We start from the raw sequence: 21,297 nt of genomic DNA on the forward strand, positions 1-21,297 counted from the left end.
CTGACAAAACTACAAAAACACTTTTTCCCGTGCTAAAAACTACTTTTTCACGCCAAAACCCCAAAACGCATTTTCCCGCTAAAACTGCAAAAAGTGTTTTCCCGTCAAAATTGCAAAAACGTGTTTTTCCGCAAAAACCGAAAAACATGTTTCCATGCCAAAATCACAAAAAAAATGTTTTCACGCCAATACCTCCAAAATACATTTTTCCGCCAAAACACAAAAACACGTTTTCCCGCCAAAGTCGCAAAACGTGTTTTCCCGTCAAAATTGCAAAAACGTGTTTTCCCGCCAAAACCAAAAAAATGTGTTTTCTCGCCAAAACCAAAAATTTGTATTTTCCTGCCAAAACCGAAAAATCTCGTTTTTCCGTGAAAACCGTAAAAATGTGTTCCCGCCAAAAAAGTGTTTTCCAGCCAAAACCGCAAAAACGTGTTTTTCCGCCAAAACCGCAAAAACTTTTTTTCCCGCCAAAAACGTGTTTTCTCGCCAAAACCGCAAAAACACATTTTCCCGCCAAAATCGCAAAAACGCGTTTCCCTCCAAAAACGCAAAAAATGCGTTTTTCCGCCAAAAATGCGTTTTTCCGCCAAAAATGCGTTTTTCCGCCAAAACCGCAAAAACGCGTTTTCTCGCCAAAACCGCAAAAAACTGTTTTCCCGCCAAAACCGAAAATTTGTATTTTCCCGCCAAAACTGAAAAATCTCGTTTTCCCGCCAAAACCGAAAAATCTAGTTTTCCGCCAAAACAGAAAAAATGTGTTTTCTCGCTAAAACCGAAAAATCTTGTTTTCCCGTCCAAACCGCAAAAAAAACTCGTTAATTTTGAAATAATTCTAATGTAAATATATTAAACTAAATAATTAAATGTAATATAGTTAAAATTAATATCAAACATATGATTAAAACAACATAAGGGTATTTTGGTAATTTGTTTACTAAACTCATTTGAATGGAAATGAAAATAAAGAAACAAACATAAAATCCATTTAGATAATTCATCTAGATGAGCTATATGGATGGACAAACAAACAATCACAAAAATGTGAATGAATCATTTGAATAGATCATACAAATGAATCATTTGGATGGAGATGACAAATGGTGAAACAAACAGGCCCGTAAAAGGAATTCGAGAACAAGTTAAAACTTAAAATCAAGAGTCTAAAATCATTCCCCTAACCACGGCATAAAACGGCTACGTATGATTTAAGCGAATAATGAGGTATTAAATGATACGAAGATGGGATCTAACGACTAACGCTTCCTCCAAATCTATAGTTAATGCTCATTCAATTCTTTTCCTTCTCTATGACCTCTCTAATTACATGTCCTTGGCTATGTTTATATATAAATGGAGCAACAGGTTAGAAGTAGTACTATGGGTAATGTGATATATGAAGAGTAGTTTAACACGATTGTTTTTGAGCTCTTCAGTTTCGTTTTGATTTCATAAATACAACACCTTAGTTTTTTTTTAATCGTTCATTCAGAAAACGTAGTTTCGTCAGCAAAAGTCAGAAATATCATTTCCCTTCCACGACTTTTCAAATGGTAAGTGGATGATACTCTATCACATACTTAGTTTTCGTTTAGTTTTAATAGTTCCAACTGTTAGTGATTAATGTACCACCTAGTTCCTACTCTCTATTACCAGAAAACATGCGCAGAGTATATTTGGTTGGTACGTTCTCTTAATATTTGTTTTCTTTTACATATATACATCTCGATCTTAATCATGTCATTTTGTTAGCAGGCGCCATTTAAGATGAAACTAGATTTTTTTCTTTGGAGTACATATATATAAGCTAGGGTATATATAATTATATATGATGATATGAGTTGGGAGAACCATGTTGAACAGCTTTTGGACGTGAGAAATGGTGGTTAATTTGAAGGAAGTACAGATAAAGTTTTAACAAAAAACTCCTTGATTTTAATGTGTTTAAAGGCAGAAGAACAAGAAATTAGAAGGCACGTTGTACTTACCAAACCTTACTCGTTGGAAGATGAAAAAGATTCTGAGCACACCGCTGCAAATGTCATCCGTCGGATCCTTAGCCTCCTCAAGAATGTACGCCCAGGATCCGATCTCACCAATTTTCAGGTTTAACTTTTTAGAACTTGATGGAGTGATAGTTTTTTAATTGCTATCATCTTCCTAAAAAAATGTTAAAGAAAGTTTTAGTAAAGGCAGAAACCAAAGTTTGTGTTAGGATAAATATGCTTATATATAGTTTAGAATATCAACAGATATTTTGCATGAAAATAAAGATCAAGGTATTAATTAGTCTATAATGCTATATGTCCAGGTCGTATCATTAATCTCTCTAAGACTTCTAACAGTTGAAAATGATATATTCGTACAAATCACATCATTTTCCTGACGAATTCATTCCTTTCTTCAACCATAAATTTCATTTAGAATGATGAGTATGCATTTTCTCCTTTAAATGTTAATATTAACTATTTTATTTGAACGTAAAGCTGCCACCACAGCTGAACCTACCAAAATCGCAACTTCAATGTTACGGCGAGATGATCTACAGCTTTGGTGGTCATGATCTGCTAGGGGAATGCAGCCGTCGCGATCTTCCCATCGAACGGCTCAAATCGATCGTAGCGTGGAACATCTCCAAACTCCGTCCTGTACTCTTTGGACAGGCTCCGTACAACCCCGTTCTTGGAGAGACCCATCATGTCTCCAATGGTCACATCAACGTCCTCATTGAACAAGTATAATCAATATTTATGACAATAATGAACAAACTTATTAAATTTCCGAAGAGAATATCTTGTTAAAAGCATCAATTATATAGCTATTTTCAGAAGTATACATATTTTTATACAAATATCGTACGAATAAAACAATTATTTCAGTATAAAGTTATGATTCCTCATAGGTCTTGTGTTTTGCATGCGACTTAACATACGTCAATACTAGAAAACATAAAAAAAAAAGTTTTAAATGCAAACGTTGAATGAACTTTTGGAACAATTATGAGATCGACATCGTATTTACATCGTTAACTTTTCAGGTGTCGCATCATCCTCCCGTGTCTGCACTTCAAGCTACTCACGAGGAAGAAAACATTGACGTTATGTGGGTTCAGCATTTCATTCCTAAATTTCGTGGTATGCTTAATTATCTCTTATTTACATGCACAACACCCAAATTATCCCAAAACCAAGTTTAATTTTGAATAATCCGTCCAAAAAAAACACAACCAAATTTGAATAATCATTTGGTTGACTCCAATAGCGGACGCATATTCCATTTATTTTATCATGGTTATGTATCCGGTTTAATAATCTTGATTATAAATCTTATTTCTGCGTCTCTGCATGGTTAACAAGGTGCTTATTTGGAGCTTGAGGTAAAGGGAAAAAGAGTAATGAAACTTCAGACCCGAAAAGAGACTTACGATATGAACCAACCAAGACTAGTTATACGACTAGTACCCGTGCCGAGAGCTGACTGGGCTGGAAAAATGAAAATAAAGTGTCCAGAGACCAATCTTGAAGCCGAGTTACACTTGGTCTCCGATTCATTCATCGAAAGGTTCAGAGGCAACAACAATAGAGCAGTCAAAGGAAAGATCTCTGAATCGTCCTCTGGGAGTAAGCTCTACGACATCTTTGGTCATTGGGACAGGTGAAAACATGAACCATAAAGCCCTTACAACTCTTAGGAACATATTAACATGTAATGTAATTAACATTAACATCTCATAATGTTTCAGAACAATATCGGCTAAAAGTCTCAAGACCGGTGAGGTCGAGGTTATTTACAATGCCAATGGGAGTATCTCAGGACTTAAACCTCCAACTGTCAACAATCTGAAAGAGGTAATGGAGAACGAGTCTGCGATGGTGTGGAGTGAAGTAAGTGAAGGAATACTGAATAAAGACTGGGAAAGAGCAAGAGAAGCTAAGAAGGCTGTGGAGGAAAAGCAGAGAAAGTCTCTGAAACAGAGAGAGGTTTCTGGTGAGTCATGGGTTCCCCAGCATTTCTCAGTTGTCAAAAACGGTAAAGACTGGGACTGTACACCATTACAGCCTACTGTTCCTCGTGCTCCACTCGTCATCACAGAGGCACATGAAGAAATCATGAACTAATATCAAGATTCCAAGACTTTGTGTTGATGATAGCTTTAAGTTACTACAATCCCATATTCCCATGTAAGACAAACCTATTGGTAAAGACCGAATCAAAGGGAAAATCGAAAATAACTCTTTTTAACTATTTTCTTGTCTAACTGCGAGCAACTGGCTTTCAGCTCCATCAAGTGTTGTAATGGATGTAACAATAACGAATAGAAACGCAGAGACAAACACATATTTATGCGGTTCACCAACATTGTATTGCTGATTCTACATGCAAAGGAGACTGGTTTAGTAGTGACTGCATAAAGCTTAGAAAATAATAATAAAGGTTAATTAGAGTATAAATAGAAAACCATATAACAAATTTATATATTTATTCTGTCAAACTCTAGTCGAATTCAAATAACTTTGGTTACAGTTAATTGTAGTTCTACTAAAGTCTAAAACTAAAACTGTACCCAACCCAGAAATAAACAAAAATACCCACCTAATCTACAAAGAAAATCTGTTGAGAAGTTGTTAGAGATGAGTTACTCTGATGCCACATGAGTAGATAATCTCATTCTCATTAATTAGCAAAGACTCTGAATTGATAGAATACAAACATGACCAAGACAACATGACCAAGACCTAAACCAAGCCTTTAAACCAAAATGGAGATTCTATATACTTCTGGTCTATACTATACCAGATCACAAGGACTCAATGTACAAAGCATACAAAGATCCTCTATGTACAAGGACCCTCTATATATGTATGTACAAGAATAATATGATTCCCCTATCAAATTTCTATATGCTGTAAGGAAATTAGAGACTTAGAGCAGCTCCATCGGCAAGCTCCTTAATGAGTTTTTAGCATTTAAGAAAAAGGAAAAACAAATTAATTTAGGTGAGAGAACGTTGAAAGGTTCTGATTACAAGGTTTTAAGGCCAGCTCCATCGGTTACAACCTGTGAAAGGTTCTAAAACAAAAAAAATAATGTTATTATAATAATTAGGTAAGGAAACCCGTGCGATGTCGCACGAGAACTCATATTGCATAAAAATATATATCTTACAATCTATAGTTTATAATTTTATTATAGTTTATAATTTTATATAGCTAGTAATAATAAAATTTTAGAAATAATATTTAATTTTGATAACTAAAATATGATTTACAAATTATTTAAAGATATATTTATATAAACATTAATGTTCTGATTGTATTTTTATCAGAACAAATATTACAAACAATTGCATTTCCATTTTTTAAGTTTATTCTTACAATTTTCACATAATATACTTTATAATTATCAATGAAATGTTATTCTAAATTATATATATATATATATATATATATCACAATCACTTTTTGAATAATTTTATTATTTTTGCATGATATTTAAATAACTTTCCTATTTAAGAAAAAATATTAGAATTATTAGTTCATAATTTTTAAAACAATTACTATTTCTATGTTGGTAAATAATAATATATTATTATTTTAATATATTTATTTATTTGCTTTATTTTTTGAAAGAATATTAAAGAGATTGGATATCTTACTAAATATATGTTGAAATAACCTTTCAAATTTATAATATTACCTTGAATTTCTGGAAAAGTTCTTATAAACACACAAATATATATATTTATTGTATTAAACTAACACAATAATTAAATTAAATCAATTAAATTGATAAATTATGAATTTACCTTTTGAAGACATGATGACTTCTGTTGGAGTAGTAAATAGTATTTTTGAAGACAAAATGGTATTAAGATAGAGATACTCCAGAAGTCTATTAAGTTTTCAATCAAATTTTTAAGATTTAGGCTAATGCACAGAAAATAACAAATAGAGCTTTCTACGTTTACATGTGTTTTTTAAAATCTTTAAAAATCGGTTAACAGAAAAAAAAATCTTATGTATATATACCCGATGCGATCGATATGTTCAAAGGTAGTACATAAATCTAAAAAATTGATAATTTAGTTTTAATTCTCTGTCAAATAATCGCCTCGCGACTTCGTCCTATCAAATAAATAAAAATTGGAAATGATAGAAATGCAACTAAATAAGTTATTTCTACTTGATACATCTGATTCTTGAAAAAATTAAGTAATTGTATGATGGAAATATTGAGAAATTGAAAGACATAAAAAAGCAAAAGAAAACTGTTGGTGGTGGTGATATTCATAAACTCTTTCACAAAATTTAAAATTAAAGTAATCATTTGCTGAAATGAAAGTTACTGAAAAATTAGTCAGTTTTCTAGAAGTTCCAAAGATGAGTTTAAAAATATTTGGAAGTCAGTTACATATATAATTGACGAAGATGTCAATTGAATGAAACGTTGCATTTGTTTGCGGAAGAGATACGACTGCTAACTCATGATCTGAATGGGTGCTTTGTAGCATTAAGAAAACTGCATTTCTTCACTTCATAAATTTGGTTTAATTTCTTTTCATTAATATTTTTCTATAAACCAAACCGAGATTTGCTCTTTTTTTTGTTTTAATTTAGTATCAAACAAAGCCTTATAGTTTTTTTTCAAGTCGTGTGTTTGTACACACATAAACCTAATTATATAATGGAGAGAACTTCTTCCATGTGGCAAACCGCCAATGTTGAAAGCGTGTGAGTGAGGAGCCATCACCTCCATAGCACCACCTGGTCCACCTCCACATGCATCTCCCTCTTTCCATCGTTTCTCTCCTCCTCCAACCCGTCTTGCTCCACTTTGTCTTGGTGTCTCGTGGGAAAGTGTGGATCCGCCGCCGTTTATCACTAACCACGACGAGTCATCACCACGGGAGTATCAGCCCCTGCCATCACATGCCTCGTTCTGTGCCATCCCGTCCACGGCGTTGAGGCTTCATATATGGTTTGTATGTGGAGAACGTGAGCCGAGACGGAAAGGAGACATACGAGCCGGAGACACCGTACCTTGACACCAGCTGGACTGATGATCTTCACCACCACTAGCCGTAAACCATCAGAGTTGTCGCTCATACCGCTGTAGTACGAGAGATACACCATTCCAGGTCCATTTCGTAAAGGTTAAGTGTTCCTCATGTGTGTCTTGGGCAGCAAGTTTCTAAACCCTAAATATTATTTTGTTATGTCATGGTTTCATGTGTCTAAATCAGTTTTAATAAAAGAAAGCGTTTAAAAAGAATGAGACTTCAAGCCAAATTGTTGTATAACACGCACATATACAACCATTCAGAAATAATAGACAAACTATTTATAGATTTTCAAAAATTTGTCTCAAAAATTATATCTTTTCAATATAAAAATTGTTCTTATTGAAATAATACATATATGAAAAGTCACAACTTTTCAATATAAACAGTTATTTTAAATAAAAAGACATAACTTTTAATTGTTGAAAAGATGTAACCTTTCAATTGAAGTGAATTCACAATCTTTGGAATTAATTAGGATTGATATTATTAGTAGATTTAATTATGTATTAATTTTCCAAAACCAATTGAAACACTACTGCAATGACATCTGTCCTTTTAAGTTTGGTACCGATTCTTAAAACCCTGTAATCAGAACCTTTCAACGTTTTTTCACCTAAATTAATTTCTTTTTCCTTTTTCTTAAATGCTAAAAACTCATTAAGGAGCTTGCCAATAGAGCTGCTCTGCGAATGGGTACCAAACTTAAAAGGACAGATGTCATTGCAGTAGTGTTTCAATTGGTTTTGGAAAATTAATACATAATTAAATTATTATAATAACATTATTTTTTTTGTTTTAGAACCTTTCACAGGTTGTAACAGATGGAGCTGGCCTTACAAGATCCAGTCTATCTATTCGGTGGTAAGTAAAAAAAAAAATCTCTACAGATTTTCATCTCCATAATTTATTAATTAGCTAAATGTAGGGGAACCTTTTTAAAGCATAAGGCCAGCCTTAACATTCAAAAAATCAACTCAAAAAAGTTTCTCATAACAACAAAAAAGAAGCGAGCATCTTGGACCACTCCCCTAAGCAGTAAGCACTACGCAAAACGGCCACGATGAGATAATAAATGTTATGATGGGTGATGGATCCAACGACCAACGCCACCTCTGAATCCAGAGTTAATGCTTATCAAACTCTTTTCCTTATCTATCATCTCTGTGTTTACATATTCCTACATATACTTCTATATAAAAGGAGCAAACGAGATTCAGAATTATCACTTTGGTACTGTGATGAACATGATTTTCACTTTTATTTTCTGAGTTTTTCTGATCGTTTCATAAAATGTACTTCTTGCTTTTTTATTTATTAACACCATTCATTCTATAAAAAAAAAATCTCATCCATAAAAGTCAGAAAGATCGTGTCTCAGCAACAACTTTTCTGATGGTAAGTGGGTCATATATTCTTCTATCTTTTTTATTTAACACATGATCATATATTCTTCTACCACACACTTGGGTTTTGCTTGGGTCATGCTTACTTGTAATCTTGAGACACTTTTAAAATTCCAACAGTTAAAGATTGCAAAATCTAATTATATAGGATATCATTATTTATCTATCGGTTTACAACCCAACCCACAAACCTGAATCTAGTAACTATAGAGAGCATATTTTTGGTACATACGTAATCTTAATTTATATATTATCTTTTGTTGATAGTTCTCCCAGTGCAGGCCCTTGGGGCAAGCTAAAAAAGCTCAGGCTTCCAGCCGATTCCGTTAAATAAAAGTTTCTGCCATAAATTTTATAAATGTCCTTTACTCTGGTACTAGAGTATCATTACTTGAATCTGTTCATAGGCCACCAGGGTTCTAGAACATCTTATAACAATTTATATCTTCGTTTTTATCTAGAGTGGCCAATTTTTTTGTTCTTGCTTATATAGTCTTCAATATCTCAAAACCGGCTCTGAGTTCTCCATATTAATTATCTATCCATTTCATTTTTGAATCTAACCATTTAAGACGAAACGTAGATAAAATACGAGTGTAGAGGAACTATGATTAGTTAATTTGAAGCATTTAAACATCAATTTTCCGGATATTAGTTATGGCTCCGGATGTATATACTTACTATATATGTAGTTTAGGAGGCGGACTGTACAAATATACAACCATTTTTGGTACTTTCTGTCTGCTAAATCGTGTATGGAACAGTCATTTGGAGCCCAGGAGTTTAAGGTTCAATTAAACTTATAGATTCAATGTTTTTTGTTGTGCAAAGGCAGAAGAAGAAGAAACTAGAAAGAACCTTGTGATAGCCAAACCTTTTGCGTTGGAAGATGATAAAGATTCTGAGCACGCAGCCTCCAATGGCATCCGTCGGATTCTTAGCCTCTTCAAGAACGTCCGCCTTGGATCTGATCTCACCAATTTTCAGGTTCAAACAAAAACTTGTTGAAACGAGTCTTATTGATATATTACAGAGAAACCACTGGAATTATGATTACTAGTTTTAGTATTATAATTTTGATTAAATATCCATAATTAGTAGTAGCTAGGCAGCAGGCATGATGCATGAAAGACAGTGAACCCAGTCAGTTACGAAGACAATACCGCCCCGGGATCCATAGTATTAAGAGTGTAATTTTCGAAATATTTTTATAAGTTCTTTTTGTAAAGAACAAAATATTTTTTAAGAACAAAATAAACTATACATATATTCTAAATGTTTTTATTTTATATGTTTTATATCTAAACTTAATAACATTTTATACAATATAAATTTTTTAAAAAAATTTCGCTGAAATATTGTGTGTTTTAATTATTAAAGGATTTTTTGTCTGAGGAACCATTTTTTTGCCCTCCTTATTATTACATTATTTCCCATTGTTCATCCTTTTTAGATTTTTACTATTGAAATATTAAATCATGAATTGTCGTTCTGTATAACAGCTGAACAATTATATTTCATACATATCACGACATTTTCCAACATATTTATGATTACGATTTTTTCCTTTAAAACTTATTAATCATATTACACCAAAAAAAAATCTTATTAATCATATTCTTTGAACGTAAAGCTGCCACCTCAGCTGAACCAACCAAGATCACAACTTCAATGTTATGGCGAGATGATCTACAGCTTCTGCGGTCAGGATCTCATGGGAGAATGCAGCCGTCGTGATCTTGCCATTGAACGGCTCAAGTCGGTGGTGATGTGGAACATCTCCACACTCCGTCCGATAGTCTTTGGCATGTCACCGTACAACCCCGTTCTTGGCGAGACTCACCACGTCTCCCACGGTCACATCAACGTCCTCACCGAACAAGTATAACCTTATTTATTGCAATCTTAACACATAGTGACACCATGTCACGTCAAATATTTTTGGTTGTTAACTTGTTATGTTTCAGGTCTCGCATCATCCTCCAGTGTCGGCACTTCATGCGACTCACGAGAATGAAAATATTGACGTGACATGGTGTCAATATTTCACTCCTAAGTTCCGTGGTATGATCTTTTCTTTCATCTCAAGTATCTCAAAACAACCGTTGTTCTTTATTTTTTTTAACAACCAGCTATTTTATTACTTAAACGAATGTGATATGGATAACCAAACCGAAATTAAACAACAACGAGACGAATATCCTAAAACGTTCTAAAGAATCTGAAAACAACCGTCAATGAACACAAACAACTATAATACATATTTTTATAAAAGTGAAACATTACGTCTTGGCTATGAAATCTAAGTCTAAATCTAATTTATGCGTGTACTCATGGTTAATAAGGTGCTTACGTAGACGTTGAAGTAAAGGGCAAAAGGACAATGAAGCTTCTGAATCGCAAAGAGACTTACGAGATGGACCAACCAAGACTTGTTGTGAGATTCTTACCTGCTCCTGGAGCTCACTGGACCGGAAAAATCAAGATAAAGTGTCCAGAGACTGATCTCGAAGCTGAGCTCCATTTGATCTCTGATTCATTCATCGAAAGATTCAAAGGCAACAACAATAGGTCAATCAAAGGAAAGATCTCTCAGACTTCATCTGGAGATAAGCTCTACGACATCTTTGGCCACTGGGATAGGCAAGTATATGAATCATAACATTATACGCTGTAATGTTACTAACATCCCATAATGTTTCAGAACGGTAATGGCGAAAAACCTGAAGACCGGTGAGGTCGAAGTTATATACAATGCTAAGGAGAGTATCTCAGGACTCAAACCTCCAACTGTGAAGAATCTGAAAGAGGTAACGGAGACCGAGTCTGCGATGGTGTGGAGTGAAGTAAGTGAAAAGATACTGAATAAAGACTGGGAAAGAGCAAGAGAAGCTAAGAAAGCTGTAGAGGATAGACAGAGAGAGTCTCTGAAGCAGAGAGAGGCTTCTGGTGAGTCATGGCTTCCCAAGCATTTCTCAGTGGTTAGAAACGGTAAAGACTGGGACTGCACACCGCTACAGCCAACGGTTCCCCGAGCTCCACTTGTCATCACAGAAGCACAAGAAGAAATCATGAACTGATATCAAGATTCCAAGACTTTACGCTTAATACTATGTCATGTAACATATACTTATAGATAGAGACCGAAGCAAAGCGAAAATTGCAAAATAAAACTCTTTAACCAAAACTTTCTGATCTAATTGCGTATAAGAGGCTTTCAGTTTCACCAAGAAACATCAATTTCCAAGAATCATTTCAGCTTTTTTTCCAGAAAATTTACAGTATCTAAAAGATCCAAGAATATAATTAGGTCCAAGAATCGGCTCAAGAATCATCTCTCAGGAAGCTGTGCTTGTGTAGTTAGGGAAGAGGTTGACCAATGTGTCAAGAGCATCAGGATGAAACTTCCTTGCAAACAGATAACAAGGCCGTGTGATCCCATTCCATGTACAAGGCCAATGCAGCTCATCTCCATGCTTCAAAAACCACAAGTAAAAGTGAGTAAGAAAGAGAAAACAGAAGGCAACGAGAAAGAAAGTTTCAAAGAGCATACCTCTCCAACACTTGTGACGTGTGTACTCATTTCCTCAGACTGCACAAGCGCAAATCAGGAAAAGTAGTATAAGAAGCTAATTGTGAAAACTAATTTTCAAAGAGATTGCGTTTCAAAACATTACCGTGACATTTTTCATGAACTCTAATGAAATCTCATTTGCTGTGTAAGTCTTTGGATGCCACCTTCGTTCAGACCAATCAACATACGTTACTGACCAGTTGGAGATTCCCATGGGATCAAGCATCTGAAAGAAGAAGAAGATCCAGGAAAATAAAGAAAACGTTTCAGCATCAAGAAAGATTGCAAAGAGATGGGGAGTGTTAAGAAGAATATCCTCACACTGAAGAATGTTGGCAAGTAATGTTCATCTGCAATACAGTTCTTGTCGGCCTCTATCCCTGGCTGAAATTTATACAACATTTCTAGTCAGAATCAGTCCCCAGAAGAAAGAAAACTGAAAACTTTATCAAAAACTACGATATACAAATGAGAACCAACTCTACAGCTGCAGGGAATTAACTTACACCACAATACTCTCTGAATTTGGAGTAGTAGAGACCATCAGCCATCACTATAATCGCGTGTTGTCGCTTCATTGTGAACCACTGATCATAAGAAAAGAAGAAAGTTTACACCAGAAAGTAGCAAACAGTCATTTTTTTTAACTTCAGTAGCAACAATACTAATTAAGACAGGCTTTTGGAGATTAAAGCTTTGTTTTTTTTTACCTGAGCACCCTTTCTAAAATCTTCCTTGGCAATTTCAGGTAACATGTGTTCCATATGTCTACCAGTACCATGTGGACCAGGATCCACAAAACTTGAGAAACATAGAAAATTGAAGCTTGTGTCATTAATGGATAACTCAGACTTCTTATTCTTTTGATTGAAGTGATTAATGTACCTCTCAATGAAGCTGACGTTGGAGTGCAGCAAATATCTATAGGTGTAGTCAAAAGTATGCAACGGTATACAACTGCAAAAGAAAAATCAAGTTGATGTGATTTTGATTTTGTGCAAGAAAACCTTGATGACTCAAGCAAGAATGAATCATTACATATTTACATGTAGGTTATTGAATTTAAATACGTTTTTCTTTTGGATTTATTTTATTAAAAATTTCAGTATTTTATTCGGTTTTATTATTCAAATGTATTACACATTACCTCTCTGAAAGAAGAACAAAATGTTGGTTGTCAGGATCTTCAAGAGCATTAACAAGTAACCGCTTCTCAGCATCAACCATTGAGATTCTCCCCCAAGTGACCTCATCACTATGAATCTCCCTATCAGAAAAGTGACGGCTGATATGGACTGGCCGTTCCTTTGACGGGTGGATGTAAATAGAGAACTTCCCTTCATGACCCTTCACAACACCAGATTATAAATTAGTGAAAACAATATAACTAAATCTGTTGGTGATGTGTGTTGTTGTTGTTTACCTTTAAGAACTCATCCCAGAGCTTCTCAAACGGCAAAGTCCCCGGAGTCAAGAACAAGAAAGCGATTTTGGAGTTTTCGGTTATGGAGGGAGGCGTTTTGAGTATATCTCTGACCACTGCTCTAGCTGCTATCTCCTCATCAGTGTGTTTCCTCACATGAGCAGGTAGCCACGCGGAGAAAGCATCGGAGGAGCTCCTCTTGCCTTGTCGTGGGAACATGTGGGTACTGATAAGAAGCATGCTGATCACTGAAACTGTTAAGACGACCCATAAGGGCTTCTTCAAAGATGTGTGGTGACGTGGCCCTTGAAAAGTCTTCTGCGCCTCACCCATTTGTAACCAACCACGCTTAAACCAACTCCCTTAAGGTATACAAAGATGTAATCTTTATTTCATCTTTTACATTACTTCTTTTTTTTTGTTTAAATTGGCATTGCCTGAAGGAGAAAGATTTGAGTTTTTATTTGTTCTAATAAAGAACAAGGACTAATACAAAGGCTGATCAAGACCGGAAAACATGGAGAGATTAAGTAGTGTTTCAAACTAATCTTTAAAGAACAAGAATCCTTTAAGAAGAAGCAATCAATAAAAATGCACGTTGTTCCCGTGATTCGGGAAAGTCCAGGACATTCCTTAGTACTCCTAGCTATCACTCTCTCTCACACACGTACGAACTTAACAAAGTTTTAAGTTAGTTTCTCCGACCAAACTAAAAAATCAAAAGCTACAAATCTCAGATTCGCTTTCCAGCAAAGTATTAAAATGAACTTACTTAACACTGGAGACACTGTAGCGAACTAAAGAGTCAAAATGCAGTTACCTGGATAGTATCGAGCTGAATCAAAAACGGTAGAATGCAGAAAGACAGAGTCTTTGTCCGAACCCAGATCTCAGAAAAAGTGGACTTTGATCTAGGGAAAGAAAAGTAAAGAACCCAGAAGAGTGATTCAACGAATATGAGAGGGGAGGTCGAAAGAGAGAGAAATCAAAAGAGAGCTTTTTTATTTATTTATTTATTTAGCTTTAAGTAAAGACGTTTAATTTTGTTAAAACTTAAAGTACATGCACATGTTTATTGTTAATGTCAATACGATTTCGAGCCTTTTCTTATATAAAGAAATGAAGAGACTTTTTGCTGAATCAAAAACAAGTCTTAAGTGATCGAATTCGAAACAAGGAGAGAACATTATTAAATACAGGTTTTCTAGTTTCTCCAATAATTTCTCTTAATATTTTGTTATTAAACTAGTCAATAAATATTCTCCAAATATTTCTATTTTGTGTTGGATTTGAGTTGGCTTCACGACTCTGGAACCTTTTTAAATTTTTTTAAGAAAAATAAGATTCTGCAAGTGGATATATAAATAAACGAATTTAGCTCTGTCATCGCACTAAACTCCTAAGGACAGTCGCCGGTTGTTCCTTCCACGACGGCGACGTTTCTGCTTATTGACATTATTTATTTATTTTTCATACTGTTTCCTAAATTAGTTTAGTTTGCTGTTGATGTACTAGATTATTCAAATGAAGTTTGTTGTTGATACAAAACTAAGACTGACTTTTGAAGCAGTTTTGCGTTCAAAAGAAAAAAGAGACTTTTGAAGCAGTTTCCCAAAACAGGAATGCGTCTCACGTACTAAAGGAAGTGTCCTGATCATCAGGAGCCAAAAATATACAGATCCATCCATCAAAGAAAAGAGTTGTACGTAAAATGGAAATCTGTCATACGCATGACCTATCGTTCTGCTTGGAGCCTTGGACAATAAGCAGAACATGTTACTAAAATGAAAAACTTCTTAGTTCAGATGGGCTTTGGATCTTAGACCCATTTTCATATTGGGCCAGGAAGCAGAACGTGTTACTAAAATTAGTTTTCATCCTAGCACTTGAGCAGCAAAACTCGAACTTGAAATCTTGAGGTGTACTTTCTTTGGATCAGTCCCCACTACATCAGTATATTTAATGAAGTTGTTTAGGTCGATAATAATTTTATAGAAAAAAACAAGCAGACACTTATTTTCCCAAAATGCAATAACCATAAATGAAGTATGGTTTCCATAACCTTGGATGGAAATATGGCACGGAAGATATGGTCATATCCAACGAAAGAGAAAAAGGTATGAATGCTATTCAGAATTGACCCCAAACTATGAAATCGATAATGTCTCCAGGGTTTGCACAAGTGTTGCTTTTCCTTTTTCTTTTTTGAACATTAGGTTTTGCTTTTCTTATTCAGCTATAGTTAAAGGTCTAATGAATTTCATTTGAGTGGTGAATGAGTGGTTATTGTTATTGCTCTTCTTGTGTTTTATAACTATTTTTTTGACCGAAGATTGTAGCGTTGGGTTTTATCTGTGGAAAGGTCTCAACTTTTGCCAACTCTGTGTAACAAAAAGCTAACTGTGTCAATGACAATGAAAAAAAACGTTAGTTATATTAACTGTATTTTTTTCTTTTGGTAAAATAGTATTTTGAGTTAAGATTTCGTTTGGCGTGGTTCTTTAATTTACCACCACCTTTGGATATTTGAATTCTGTTAACTGTATTTGAAGAAGAAGTTAATTTTAAGTCTTTTTTCCTCGTTCATATATAAGTTCCGAATGATAATGTGTGGTTGTAATAGTTATGTAGAGATTTTTGTTATTATTCACGGTGGTGTGGTGCAGAATTAGGGTTGGGCAAATAAACCGAACCCGAAAATCTGAACCGAATCCGATCCGATAAAAATGAATCCGAACCGATCCGAACCCGACATAAATACCGAATGGATCATGTTTTTTGGTATATTGGGTTATGGGTATTATCCGAACCGAACCCGGACCTAAATAGATATCCGATAGAACCCGAAACATTTAAAATCACAAAAAGAACTTCTATCAAATATGCTCTTAATTCTTAATATGTATCCAAAATACTTTAAGATATTATTGAACTTCTAAAATAATTATCTGTTACATGAAGGTTGATAGTGGAATGTGGCGGTTGATGCCTGAAGTTTTTAGATTTTGGTTATGTTATTATTGAATAATGTTTCTCATTTCATGAGAACTTATTTTTTGTTTTATGATTTTATTTATATGGTTTTCTTTCTATCACTAACTATGTTTATCTTTCGCTTGATTTTGAATGATCACGTTTGATGTTTTTTCTTATTTTTGAATCGATTTTACTTATGTTTTGGCTATTAAAATATGTACAAATCATGTATTTTAAATCCAAAGAACCGATTTCATTTATGTTTTAGTTACAAAATAGGTACAAATCAGGTATTTTAAAACCGAAGAACCGATTGGGACCCGAACCCGAAAATACAATGGGTTATACCGGTTCTTTGAAGATTTACTAACCCCGACCCGAATCCGATAGAACCCGAACCGGTCCCAAACCGAACTTTTATATAACCCGAATAGGGTTGATTTTGATAAACCCGAAAAACCAAAACCCGAATAGATAAAACCGAAACCCGATTGGGACCCCGAATGATCATGCCTATGCAGAACGGTTCGTGACCGTTTGAATCCATAGTTCTATAACAACATTTCGAAATAAATGAAAAATACAAGTAATAGTTATACCAACATTTTGGTTAACCGAGAATATGCTAAAAAAAGTCAAAACTCCACAAACTTCGCGGAAAAAGAAAGGACCAAACCAATGGGTGGAAATACACATTTTTATTTTTATTTTTCTTTTATTATTTTGCTTTTGTTGCCATTATCAGGAAAAAATCAAACATTTATAAAAAAATCCCACTGACCAAGCCAAAGAAGGTCACTTTTAAAGTTCTTATTAGAAGAAACCCTCCTCTCTTCTCTCTCTCTCTCTCTCACGACTTAAAGTAGCAGCAGAATCTAGGGTTTGTTAACAGTGAATTCCTTTGGATTCCACCCCTCCCTTCCTGGTAAGAACGAATCATCATTCAACCTCTTCTCTCCTTCGTCACTCTCTTCTGCTTGTTAAGTAAAAAGCTAGGGCTTTTTTCATTTTCATTTTCATTTCCGTACTACTTACTTACATACATACACTCTGTTTCTTCTCTTTCTCTCTGCGACGAGCTCTACTAGATATGTCATAATAGTCTTTAAAGCTTTGTTCTTGCTTTCACTTTTTCACTTCTACACTTGTTAAACTACTCGATTTCGAATTGTTTTTATTTTTTCTGCTGATTTTTCCTTGTTTAATGTATATAATTGAGGAAAATAAGTGTTTTTTAATTATTATTATTACAAGCCATGTATCTCTTCTGCTTTATTTGGTGATTAGTTTGTTTAAATCTCCCTTCTTGTTCTTATTGTAGAGTAACCAAGAAAAGCAACAACCTTTTAAGCAAATGGCAACTGAGAATCCTATTAGAATGTCTGGGAGCAATGAGAGATGGTCTAACTCTGTTCCTAACCGAAGTGGAAGTGCTCCTCCGAGCATGGAGGGATCTTTTCGAGCCGTTGATAATCTATTGTCACGGCAGGGCAGCTCCGGTTATACTAACCTGAACCGCACACCTTCTCCACCTGTCTATTACCCTGCTCAGTATCATCAGTTCGTAGACAATCGTGTAGGTAGTAGATTGTATAAAGTTAAGTCTCCAGTTCACTTGTCCCAAGGTGCACTTTCTACTCACAAGGAAGTGTCTGAGGATGAAAGCTCTCAGCAGCTATCTGTTATTAGTTTTTCCGATATGACAAATGCTGTGGAAGAAGAGTTGAGACAGGTTTGGCTTACTCTTCTCCAAGTTCATGTTTTTTTTATGCTCCAAGGCCTTTGATAAGTTACATCTGAATCTCTTTGGTCGCAGGATGATAGTAGTGAGTCTAACTCTTCAACTGGTGAAATGAACACAGCGGATGAGAATGGTAATGTCTCGGAGACATCAGATGATGCTGCTGCAGTGACTAGAGCTTCCGCTGTCACTGAGAAGACTCCTGATGAGTCAACCATCATCTCTAAGATGAAGAATGTCAACATATCTGGACCTGGAACGCCCAGATACCCTCGAGAGCCAAGGAATACAAGGCCAGAAAGGCAGGTTTATCAACAACAAAATAATCTAACATGGGTTCAAGGTGGCGGCAAAATGAGTTATCATGCGGTTAACGGGACCGGACAGTTTCCTTATGGTCAACATGTGCTTCAGTCTCCAGGCTTTAAGCCTCCTCCTCAGCTTTACGTTCCAACTCAAACGGCTTACGTGACTTCACCAGCTCAAGTCTACAACATGCAGTCTCCTCCTGTTTACTCTCCTCAATATGGTTATGGACCTTACACTAACATGATCCCACACCCACAGTTCATACCTGCAGGATACCCTTCACATGGTGGTTCTGTTCCGCTTATTGTCGGTCCAAGTGCGGGAGGTGAAATGCAGTATGCTCAGATGTTCTATGCTCCACAGGGGCAACCGTCTTTTCCAGATCCTATGTATATGCAGTACAGTCAACAGCCATTCGGGCAGATGGAGCCTCCTAGGGGGTACCATAAGAATGGTCCTGAGTCTCAGAAGTTTGTCCGGGGAATAAGAGGGCCGCCGAGTAACTCTAATATGGGTAGAATGGGTCTTAGTTATCATGGAGTCCAGCCAAATATGGGCATTATGGTGCAGTATCTGCCTGCACAGCCCGGTGCTCCTCTTTCACCGGGCTCTCTTCCCTATGTAGAGGCATCATATCCTGGGTGGCGGCCACAGGGCAATGGTCCGAGACTGTGCAATTTTCTTGAAGAGCTGAAGTCTGGAAAAGGCAGGAGGTTTGGTTTATCAGACATCACAGGGCACGTTGTTGAGTTCAGGCAAGTTTTTCACGAGTCTTTGTCTTTGGTTTCTTCTCAATTTAACTTTACTAAAACCTTCTGTTTTCTTTTCAGTGCGGATCAGCACGGGAGCCGGTTCATTCAGCAAAAGCTTGAGCATTGTAATCCAGAAGAGAAAGCAGCTGTCTTTAGGGAGATTCTCCCACATGCTTGCAAACTTATGACTGATGTGTTTGGCAATTATGTCATTCAGAAGGTCTGTTCTTACTTGACCTTATGTCTTACAGTGCTTTGTCTGTTAAAGTATCCCTTTTCTTGATTATTTGAAATATCTGTTTCAGTTTTTCGAATATGGAAACCCATCACAGAGGAAGGAACTCGCGGATCAACTCATGGGACAGATAGTACCACTTAGTTTGCAGATGTACGGTTGTAGAGTGATACAAAAGGTACAAAAAGTCACTACTATACATTTTGTCTGGGGCTTGTGAAAAATTGTTTAAATGGTTAACTGATGGGTATTAATTTGTTCTGGTGTTTAGGCTCTTGATGTCATAGAACCTGATCAGAGAGTTCGTTTAGCACGTGAACTTGACGGACAGGTCATGAGATGTGTTCGAGACCAAAACGGAAACCATGTGATCCAGAAATGCATCGAGAATATCTCTGCAGACAGAGTTGGATTCATGTTAGGTGCGTTCCGTGGTCAAGTTTCCTCGCTCTCTATGCATCCTTATGGCTGCCGTGTCATACAGGTACTAAAGAAAATCAATTAAACGACTGTTTTGTTCCTTCTCCTTATCTTGGTTTCTCTCATTATTACTCTACTAACAATGCATCTTCACGTTTTTCTTTTCCGTTATGTATAGAGGCTTCTGGAGCGTTGCGCAAATGAGCATCAGTGTCAGTTCATCACCGAGGAGATACTGGAATCTGTATGCGTCCTTTCCAAGGACCAATATGGAAACTATGTCACACAGGTATGTCACACCATTTAAATCGTTTGTAATCGAATTTGAAATAAACCAAAATCCCACAGTATGACAACCAATCACCACTAAAAGCCTGTGTTGCTATTTGGCAGCATGTCTTGGAGAAAGGGACATCTAAAGAACGTGAGAGAATCGTGAGAAAACTATCAGGGCACATCGTGCAGCTTAGCCTACACAAATTTGCATCAAATGTTATAGAGAAGTGCCTGGAGCATGGTGGCAGAGTTGAGCGGGACCTTATTATCGAAGAGATTGCAGGGCCCGACGAGAGCTATGATAGTCTATTGGTGAGCAAATGGACCAAAACCTGATACATTTTTTTATCTAAAACTGATAGGATATTATTAACTGTAAGCCCATTTTTAACAGGTGATGATGAAGGACCAGTATGGAAACTATGTGGTGCAGAAGATATTCGAGACGTGTACTGTTGAGCAGCGTGCAGCATTGTCCAGCCGAGTGAGGATGCACGCTTCTGCTTTGAAGAAATACACATATGGCAAACATATTGTTACTCGTTTGGAACAGCCCTTTGCTGAAGGTACTACTAACTTCCTCAACTTCAACTAAAGAGCAGGGTGAAGTACAGAGTCAGATATCATTTGTATGCTAAAACTGATCGCTCACAATTGACAAGTGCATAAGACTGAACATGCTAGAAATTATCAAATACCGGGTGTTGTTTCATTCAGCTGTGTCTTTGTTTTGCAGGAAGCCGAGAATCGAGGCGATGAATGGCTCTTCTGATTCAAGGCAAGTGGCTGACTGAGATTTAGTTGATGATACAATTGGCTTTTCATAGAAGCTGGAGATTCTCTGCATTGGAAATGTTAAGAGTTGACAATCATTGTGGAAGCAATTGGTTGTGAAGAAGAAACGTATCAGTAGATTGTGTGGGCATGTTGGTAAATATTGAAAAATGTATCAGTAGTACTGTAGCTGGTTTGTGGATTCATCAAAGACAATTCCAGAACTTTTCTAAACAGTATCATTACTGATTCCATGCTAGTCGTTATACAGCCTAGTTCCATGAATTCACATCTTTTGCCAACAAATTTTTCATTCCACAAAGAGGAACTTATATCATAAATGGACTGGAG

General features: G+C 35.8%; 4 protein-coding genes across 7 annotated transcripts; 3 read left to right on the top strand and 1 right to left on the bottom strand.

Moving 5' to 3' along the window:
- The first annotated feature begins 767 nt into the window (after positions 1–767).
- On the top strand, positions 768–7,832 carry LOC103863602 (oxysterol-binding protein-related protein 4B-like). Of its 2 annotated transcripts, none has more exons than XM_033292122.1 (6): positions 768–1,683; positions 1,951–2,106; positions 2,487–2,735; positions 3,038–3,134; positions 3,357–3,654; positions 3,743–7,832. In XM_033292122.1, exons 1-6 carry the CDS (start codon positions 1,624–1,626, stop codon positions 4,116–4,118), a joined length of 1,236 nt encoding a protein of 411 aa, XP_033148013.1. In that variant the 5' UTR covers positions 768–1,623; the 3' UTR covers positions 4,119–7,832. The 2 variants fall into 2 exon arrangements, with proteins under 2 accessions (XP_033148013.1, XP_009139601.1); XM_009141353.3 differs by having other exon boundaries at positions 770–1,553.
- A 384-nt stretch (positions 7,833–8,216) lies between these two features.
- On the top strand, positions 8,217–11,696 carry LOC103863629 (oxysterol-binding protein-related protein 4B). Its single transcript, XM_009141378.3, has 6 exons — positions 8,217–8,458; positions 9,298–9,453; positions 10,100–10,348; positions 10,434–10,530; positions 10,812–11,109; positions 11,171–11,696. The coding sequence occupies exons 1-6, from the start codon at positions 8,456–8,458 to the stop codon at positions 11,544–11,546; spliced, it is 1,179 nt and encodes a 392-aa protein (XP_009139626.1). The 5' UTR covers positions 8,217–8,455; the 3' UTR covers positions 11,547–11,696.
- On the bottom strand, positions 11,629–16,213 carry LOC103863613 (glycosyltransferase BC10). Of its 2 annotated transcripts, none has more exons than XM_009141369.3 (10): positions 14,284–16,213; positions 13,464–13,825; positions 13,188–13,387; positions 12,926–12,997; positions 12,751–12,841; positions 12,547–12,627; positions 12,362–12,424; positions 12,144–12,266; positions 12,020–12,058; positions 11,629–11,942 (listed from the first exon to the last, which is right to left on the bottom strand). In XM_009141369.3, the coding sequence occupies exons 2-10, from the start codon at positions 13,794–13,796 to the stop codon at positions 11,805–11,807; spliced, it is 1,140 nt and encodes a 379-aa protein (XP_009139617.1). In that variant the 5' UTR covers positions 13,797–13,825; positions 14,284–16,213; the 3' UTR covers positions 11,629–11,804. The 2 variants fall into 2 exon arrangements, with proteins under 2 accessions (XP_009139617.1, XP_009139610.1); XM_009141362.3 differs by having other exon boundaries at positions 13,464–13,900; positions 14,284–16,211.
- Positions 16,214–17,162: 949 nt separating this feature from the next.
- On the top strand, positions 17,163–21,205 carry LOC103863640 (pumilio homolog 6, chloroplastic). 2 transcript variants are annotated; one of them, XM_009141397.3, is made up of 10 exons: positions 17,163–17,364; positions 17,761–18,171; positions 18,256–19,244; positions 19,320–19,461; positions 19,547–19,654; positions 19,748–19,960; positions 20,075–20,185; positions 20,290–20,484; positions 20,567–20,738; positions 20,909–21,205. In XM_009141397.3, the coding sequence occupies exons 2-10, from the start codon at positions 17,794–17,796 to the stop codon at positions 20,929–20,931; spliced, it is 2,331 nt and encodes a 776-aa protein (XP_009139645.1). In that variant the 5' UTR covers positions 17,163–17,364; positions 17,761–17,793; the 3' UTR covers positions 20,932–21,205. The 2 variants fall into 2 exon arrangements, with proteins under 2 accessions (XP_009139645.1, XP_033144917.1); XM_033289026.1 differs by having other exon boundaries at positions 18,256–19,461.
- The last annotated feature ends 92 nt before the right edge of the window (positions 21,206–21,297 follow it).

Source organism: Brassica rapa, chromosome A01, assembly GCF_000309985.2.
Source record: "Brassica rapa cultivar Chiifu-401-42 chromosome A01, CAAS_Brap_v3.01, whole genome shotgun sequence".
In the NCBI taxonomy this organism is placed as follows: domain Eukaryota; kingdom Viridiplantae; phylum Streptophyta; class Magnoliopsida; order Brassicales; family Brassicaceae; genus Brassica; species Brassica rapa.